We start from the raw sequence: 7,711 nt of genomic DNA, 5'->3' as shown, positions 1-7,711 counted from the left end.
GCGGCGGCGGCGGCGGCGGCATGGCCGCGGAGCCGGGCCGGGAGCCGCGGCGGGCGCCGAGCCCCGAGCCGCGCGAGAAGCCGCCGGTGCTGGACGGCGAAGCGGCGGGGCCGCCGGCCGGGGCGGCGGCGGCCGAGGCGATCGTGGCGGAGGGCGAGGAGGCGGGCGCGGCGGCGGGCGCCTTCGTGCGGCGGCAGCTGGGGGCCCTGCTGCAGCCCGCCGTGAACAAGTTCTCGCTGCGCATGTTCGGCAGCCACAAGGCGGTGGAGATCGAGCAGCAGCGGGTCAAGTCGGCCGGTTTCTGGATCATCCACCCCTACAGCGACTTCAGGTGGGAGCGCCGGGAGCACCGGGAGCGCCGGGGCCGCCGCCCCCCGACGGCCCCCGGCGGCCCCGGCGGCCCGCGGCGGCCCCGGCGCTGTCCCAGGTGCTGAGCGCCGCTCCCGGCGCCGTCGGGGCAACGCGCGCGGCCCCGGCGCCTCCCCGGGGCACCGCGCCGCCGGCACCGGGCGCGGCGGCAGGACCGCGGCGTCGCGGGGCTCTTGGGGGGTTTGTCGGCGGGGGCGAAGCGGCCCCGGCCTTCGTCCCCAGCACGCTGCCCTCTGCGCGGGTTGTCGGCGTCTGCCCCGAGCGTGCCGGCCCCAGCTCCTCGGAGGGACCTGTAGCTCGGGGACCGACGCCACGCACTGAAGGTGATGCGGAGCGACAGACGGCTGGATTGTGCCGGCGTTTATCGCTGCGTTGCGGGAATGCATAAAGGCCACGGAGATCAGGGGCCCCGGGCATTTGGCGTGACACTGAGCAAAAGATGGGGCCTGCCCTCAAGAGCTTAAGTCTGAATCTGAACCAGGAGCTCGCGGCAGGTTTGGGCAGCTGGCGAGGGGCTCCCGGCCATTTCCCTGCCTTTGCCAGGGCGGACACGGGGGTGCAGGAGGCCTTGTCTCCTCCGGATGCCTTCTGCCTGGCTGGTGTCTCCCTGCCCGCCCCGGCAAGCCCGCTCAGGCCCCAGCCATGGAGGAGTTAACTGCGGTGAGCATCATCGCTCTCCGAGAAGGTCCCTCACCTCCTCAGCCCCACTCCCCGTGGAGCTCCGATGCCCTCTCCTCCTTCCTGGCTGGGAGGTGGGGACGCGGAGGAGCCTCACGTGGTGCTGTGACTTCTCCTCCCTTGCCTTCCCAGCCTTGCCACCGCAGAAGGGCCCGAGCCCCGTGCGGCCGCAAGCTGACCCCCCGCCCCTCCCCACGCCGAGAGCAGCCCCAGACATTCCCCTCACCCCAGCCCCAGCAACCTGACTCCTCGCACGCAGAGGACACATGCCTGAAATGCCCACGTTTCTCTTCACATGCAAAGGCCTGTTTAGGTCCATGGGGCATTAAGGGTTGGTCCTGGGTCACCCTTGGAGATGCAGGTTTAACCCATAGCTGGGGACGGGCTGTGCACGGCTGGGACCAAGCAGGGCATGCGCTGGACCCTCTTTTCCAGGCACCCACCAAGAGTTGTGCAACCAGGAGCCCACTGAGCCTTGGTGGCCTCGCAAGCAAGGGCCACGCATCAGTGTGAGGAAGGAAACACACACACACACACACACACACACACACACACACACACACACCAGCCCCGGTCACCTGTGGATGGGCATGCTGAACATCAGGGCGCAGTCAGACTTTAACCAGCTGCTGCCCAGTGTCTCTTGGCTTTGCTTTCGAAGCCTCTCCGCGTGGCCACTCGCAGGGCAAGGGGACAGATGAGGTGGTCCTGCAGGCCCAGGGCACGCGGGACTGCTGGGGCTGGCCAGCGGGGAGCCCGTGTCCCCTGCCCTGCGCCAGCCCGCCCTCCATGTTGCGCCCTTGCCGACACCAAGGTACGATCCTGCTGGCACCCGGCTCCTGCCGGCACCACTGGGCTCACCCAGGCCTCAGCACCCACTGCCCCTGCAGCCCCCGAGCCCCTCTGCCACCCCTGGGCTTGGCTCTCAGCTTGCATAACCAGTGAAGCTTATCCTAAATGCCACTAAGCCAGCCCGGGTGGTGCCGGGGAGGCAGCTGCTGGCAGGGAGCGCTGGGGAGCAAAGCCCAGGCCCTCCCCAAGTTTCCCACAGGGAAGATGTCAAGTTTCTGGCAGAGAGGGCAGATGTGTGCAGGCATCGTTGTGCCAGAAGAAGAGGGAGGCTTGATAGCCAAGCTCCTAGTCCCGTCCCTGAGAGCTCCTGGAGCTACAGCCCCCTGTTCCCATGCCTGCAGGGTGACAGTGCTCCCGCAGACCCCTGTCTCCTTCTTCGGATGTGCCTTGGGAGCCAGTGCAGAGTAGCTCCTCTTTGCACGCACATGCTCCTTGTCTCCCAGCCAAGCACAAGGGTCCTGGTCACATCTGTGTGGCACGTGTCTGGAGCACACATCTCCCAGCACTGGGCTGAACTCTAACTTTGGTCCGGGGTTCACTTTCTAACTGGCTGTTTCCTTTCCCTCCCTGCTTTTCCTGGCCCTGCTCTGTCCCCTGCTCCCTGCCTGGTCCCTCCCTGGCAGGTTTTACTGGGACCTCATCATGTTGCTCCTCATGGTGGGAAATTTGATCATCCTGCCTGTGGGCATCACCTTCTTCAAGGATGAGAACACCCCTCCCTGGATCGTTTTCAACGTGCTTTCAGACACTTTCTTCCTGGCTGACCTGGTGCTGAATTTCCGGACCGGCATCGTGGTGGAGGACAACACAGAAATCATCCTCGACCCTCACACCATCAAAATGAAGTACCTGAAGAGCTGGTTCCTGGTCGACTTCATCTCCTCCATCCCTGTTGACTACATCTTCCTCATCGTTGACCTGGAGACCCAGGTGGACTCAGATGTCTACAAGACGGCCCGGGCCTTGCGCATCGTCCGCTTCACCAAGATCCTCAGCCTGCTGCGCCTGCTGCGCCTCTCACGCCTCATCCGCTACATCCACCAGTGGGAGGAGGTGAGGCGCTCAGGAGAGGTCTGGGGACTTTTTAGGGATCTAAGACCCCTGCTCAGGGTTGAGAGGGAGCCAGGGATCCCTGGCTGTGTGATACAGTCGGCTGGAGGGGGGATCTCGGAAGGCCGTACTGGGCAAGGAGACTTTTTCAGCCCCTCTCCTCCCACGGCTGCCACGCAAGGTGCTCTCTGTAGCTCTGCTCCTGCCTCTTCCCCAGATCTTCCATATGACCTACGACCTGGCCAGTGCTGTGGTGAGGATCTTCAACCTCATCGGCATGATGCTGCTGCTGTGCCACTGGGACGGCTGCCTCCAGTTCCTGGTGCCCATGCTGCAAGATTTCCCCAAGGACTGCTGGGTCTCCATCAACCACATGGTGGTGAGTCCCAGGGGGCCCTGGAGCTGTTGTCCCCAGCAGGGACACCAGAAGGGACTTTTGGCCCTGTCTGCCTGTGGGTAGGACCAAGGGGCTTGGGCAGGGGCAACAATTGCCCTTGGGTGTTGTATGTGGCAGATACATTTTGGCCCCCTGGGGGCTCTGGGACACCTCGGCTCAGGGTGGGTGGCTGGGGGGGGGTCTGGTCCAGCAGCTCCTTCCACTGGCCTCTGCCAGCACTGCTGTTCCCTCCTCTCCAGAACGACTCCTGGGGAAAGCAGTACTCGCACGCCCTGTTCAAGGCCATGAGCCACATGCTGTGCATTGGCTACGGCCAGCAGGCGCCCAAGGGAATGACCGACGTCTGGCTCACGATGCTGAGCATGATCGTGGGGGCCACCTGCTATGCCATGTTCATCGGCCACGCCACTGCCCTCATCCAGTCACTGGACTCATCGCGGCGCCAGTATCAGGAGAAGGTCAGCAGGTGGTGCAGAGATCACCCGAGTAGCGGGAGAAGATGTCCTGGGGCATTAGGCCCAGCTCCGAGCAGGCTGTGCTGCCCCGCGGGCTCCTGCCCCGTCCTGCCGTGGGACTGGGGGGGGGCTGGGCTCCCGCTGGGTAAAGACGCCCCATTTGTGCTGTTGGGGCTTGTCCTGGGCAAGGTGGCGAGGCCCCGGCTGCTGCCCCGGGACCCTCGGTGCCAGCAGCATCTGCTCTTCCCTGTCCCAGAGCCCAGTGGCGCTGGCTCGTTCCAACCAGCCCTATGTGGCTCTGTCCCGTCCTGCAGTACAAGCAAGTGGAGCAGTACATGTCCTTCCACAAGCTGCCTGGGGACACGCGCCAGCGCATCCATGAGTACTATGAGCACCGCTACCAGGGCAAGATGTTTGACGAGGAGAACATCCTGGGGGAGCTCAGCGAGCCGCTCAAGGAGGTACGGGCAGGTGCCCCGGCACCTGGGACTGGGGGCCAGTGTTTACTGAGGTCAGGCTAGGCGATGTCTCTGCTCACCTGCCCCTTGCCCCGCAGGAGATCATCAACTTCAACTGCCGCAACCTGGTGGCCAACATGCCCCTGTTCGCCAATGCAGACCCCAACTTTGTGACGGCCATGCTGACCAAGCTGCGCTTTGAGGTCTTCCAGCCCGGGGACTTCATCATCCGTGAGGGCACCGTGGGCAAAAAGATGTACTTCATCCAGCACGGGGTGGTCAGCATCCTCACCAAGGGCAACAAGGAGACAAAGCTGTCCGATGGCTCCTACTTTGGGGGTGAGGCTGGGCTGGGGGCCTGGAGAGCAGAGGGGAGAGAGAGCTGCCAGGGGCAGTAGCGGTTGCAAGCCCAGGAATGTCTCTACAGCCCAGAGCAGGAGGAGAGGGCTGTGACTGGCGCAGGGCATGACTGTGGCTGCCCGGATCTCCTCTGGAGCTATGCTCTGTCCTGTGCCCAGCAGCCAAGGGAGGCTGCCCCTCCTGGGTGGGCTCTTGGGAGGGGTTGACGGCCCAGGAGCCCTGATGCCCAAATCTGTCTCCCCACAGAAATCTGCCTGCTGACGCGGGGCCGGCGGACAGCCAGCGTGCGGGCTGACACCTACTGCCGCCTCTACTCCCTGTCGGTGGACAATTTCAACGAGGTGCTGGAGGAATACCCCATGATGCGCAGGGCCTTCGAGACCGTGGCCATGGACCGGCTGGACCGCATAGGTGAGGAGCAGCCCCGGGCTGCCACCCCCTGGCTTTGCACTGCCATTGCCCGTTCTCACCCTCCTTCGCCTGCTGGGGACAAGCAGGACCAGGGCCACAGCCCCCAGGCTGGAGCCCTGCAGCCGCGTGGCGGTGGCTGGGGCAGCCCCTGCCGTTCGGGCAGGACAAGGATCCGGGACGCCCCTTTTCTGCCCCGGCTTCTCCCACTTCCCCTGAGCCCTGATCCCCCCAGGGCCTTGCTTCCCTTTGGTAAACCTCTGGGGGTTTTGCTGTCCCTTCCCCGCCATCGCCCTGCCCGCCACGGCACCCCCGAGAGCCAGCGCTCCCCGGGTCAGCAACACTGCGGCATCTCCCCCAGGGAAGAAGAACTCCATCCTGCTCCGCAAGCGAGCCGAGCACAGCGCTGGGCCCATGAACAATGAGATGATCCAGCAGATCGTGAAGCACGACCAGGACGTGGCCCACAACATCCAGGACCTGCAGCAGATGACGATGGGCCGGGAGCTGAGCGGCAAGCCGGTGATCTGGGAGCCGCTGGTGCACGCGCCCCTGCAGACAGCCGCCGCCACCACCAACGTGGCCATTGCCTTGACTCACCAACACAGCCTGCAGGCCCACATCTTCCTGCCACCTTCCTCCATCTCCAGCCCGCTCTCGCCCGAGGCCACGCTGCTGCCCAAGCAGGTGCGCCGGTCCCAGCCCAGCCTGGGGGGCTCCCGGCCCTCCTCCGTCAGCTCTGCCTCGGGGCCACAGTCCCACCTGCAGACGCCTGCGGCCGGTTCGCCTTCCTCCCCGATGCTCCAGTCCCAGGCGCCCCTGGAAAGCGGGACCCAGAGAGCGCAGCCCTTGCCGCGCACGGCGCCGAAGGGGGAGCCGCCGGCGCTGGCCAAGCAGCCCCCAGCGGGCTCCCAGCCCCAGCTCTCCAAGTCCCGCGGCACTTCGGTTTCCACCTCGCTGCTGCAGCAGGCGGCAGGGGCTCCGTCGCCCGGCTCGGAGCCAGCGCTGCCCGTGGGGAGAACGCTCCACTACAGCCTGTCCCGGGCCACCGGCTCCCACATCTCTCTTCTGATGCAGCCACAGCAGCTGGTGAAGCACAGGAGCATCCAGGGCCTGCCGGTGGGGCGGCTCACCCAGAACGTCCGGCTCCTCTCGGCCTCCCAGCCCTCCTTGCCCAATAAGGTTTCCCAGCAAGCGGACGGGAGCTCCTTGCAGCAGGGCAGGAAGTCGGCGGGGAACCTGGCCCGCCGCTCCTCTCCCTCGGTAGCAGGACTCCTCGCCAAGCCGTGCCCAGGGGCCGCCAGCCAGCCAGCGCGCCCGCAGCAGATGCCTTCAGGATCCTCGGCTCAAGCGAGCCGCTCTGCGGCGGGAGCGGCCGCCCTGCCGTCGCCGGTGGCTGCGGCCCGGCAGCCGGCGGCTCCCTCCCGCAAGGGCTCTGTGGCCTTCAGCCCGGAGCTGGAGACGGGGAAGCCCAAGCTCCCGTCCAACATGTGAGCGGCCCCCGCGGGCGGGCAGGCAGGAGGGAGCCAGGAGAGGCCGGCGCACCCTGGGAAGGCCCCAGCCCCGGCCGCATCCGAGGGGAGAGGAGGTGAGCGGCCGGGCGCGGGGATGGCGGCGCCGGGGGCACAGCCAGGATGGAGCCGGAGGGCCCTGAGCCAGGGACCTGCCGCTGCTCCCTGCATCCCGCCACTCCTGCCGCTCCCGGGGCCCTGTGGCCGAGGCCGGAGCACAGCGCCGGGGCCGGCCCGGCGTGACGAGTGCCAAGCGGCGGTGCCTGCCGTGACGCCCCGGCGCCCGGCACGCAGCCCCGTGGAAACCCACTGCCAGCCCCCGGCGCTCCCAGCACGCGGGACGGGGCCGCGTCCCCCCCAGCCGCCCCGGCTCCCCAAGGGGCTCTCTGCTCCCCTGCCTGGATCACCGGTCACCGGTGCTGCAGCGAGCCGGGGCGCTGCAAGAAGACCCCGAACCCCCCGGAGCCAGTAGTTCGCCATGTGTGTGTGAGTCGTGGCTCTGCCAAGCAGCTGAGCTCTGCTTACGGTGTTGCTTTGGGCCCAAACATGTCCCCAAGTCTGGTTAAAGTAGTGTCCCCCGACCCGCCGCGCTGTGCAAGCTTCTCCACTCCTGGCGCCGGGCAGTGGGGCTCGGCGGCGAGGGGCCCCTTCATGCCGTCCTCCTTGACGTGAGTTGTTCAGTTCTCCCTGCTGGTGTTTTGGGACGTTGGGGCCAGCCTGCGCCGCGGGACACGGGGGCCTGGCCCAGCCCACAGGGCATGTCGGTACGGCGGGAACCCCGCGAGTGCAGCTGCCGGAGGGAACGGCCAGCACTGCCTTTTTCTCGTGGACTTGGACGTCCCCGTCCCTGTCCCCGTCCGGCCCCTGCCTTCCCTCCCGCCCCATCCCCATGGTCTGTGTCCCAGCAGCTCCTCCAGAAGGGGCTTGCAGCCGGAGCGCGCGGACGCTTCTGCGGTTGGCGCGGGACCGCAATGGCGAGCACCGCCAGCCCCGGGGTCCCGGCTCCACGCACGGCTCCAAGGCCAGTCACCAAAGACCATGATCCTTCACTCTTGCACTCACTGCAGTCGATGTACAGAGCTTGTAGTTTTCATATTGCAGAAGATTTAAAAGCGTTTTTTTATTTTTTGGTCGTTGTACATAATGGATTTAAATAATAAAGAGCAATTCCGA

The 7,711-nt window shown here is 66.2% G+C and overlaps 1 protein-coding gene across 1 annotated transcript; it reads left to right on the top strand.

Annotated features, from left to right (window-relative positions):
• Positions 1-20: 20 nt before the first annotated feature.
• HCN3 (hyperpolarization activated cyclic nucleotide gated potassium channel 3) lies at positions 21-7,711 on the top strand. The gene is made up of 8 exons (XM_067313106.1): positions 21-331; positions 2,523-2,952; positions 3,167-3,328; positions 3,586-3,804; positions 4,116-4,262; positions 4,358-4,598; positions 4,866-5,030; positions 5,389-7,711. The coding sequence occupies exons 1-8, from the start codon at positions 21-23 to the stop codon at positions 6,519-6,521; spliced, it is 2,808 nt and encodes a 935-aa protein (XP_067169207.1). The 3' UTR covers positions 6,522-7,711.

The sequence above is a fragment of the Apteryx mantelli genome, chromosome 31 (assembly GCF_036417845.1).
Source record: "Apteryx mantelli isolate bAptMan1 chromosome 31, bAptMan1.hap1, whole genome shotgun sequence".
In the NCBI taxonomy this organism is placed as follows: Eukaryota; Metazoa; Chordata; class Aves; order Apterygiformes; family Apterygidae; genus Apteryx; species Apteryx mantelli.
Note: the sequence above shows the minus strand (reverse complement) of the source record. Positions and strands in the feature narration are given on the sequence as shown.

Coding starts and splice junctions, on each gene's coding strand:
- HCN3 (XM_067313106.1), top strand. CDS start 21: ATGGCCGCGGAGCCGGGCCGGGAGCCGCGGCGGGCGCCGAGCCCCGAG. Junction 2,953..3,166: donor ACATCCACCAGTGGGAGGAG/GTGAGGCGCTCA, acceptor CCTCTTCCCCAG/ATCTTCCATATGACCTACGA. Junction 4,263..4,357: donor TCAGCGAGCCGCTCAAGGAG/GTACGGGCAGGT, acceptor CTTGCCCCGCAG/GAGATCATCAACTTCAACTG.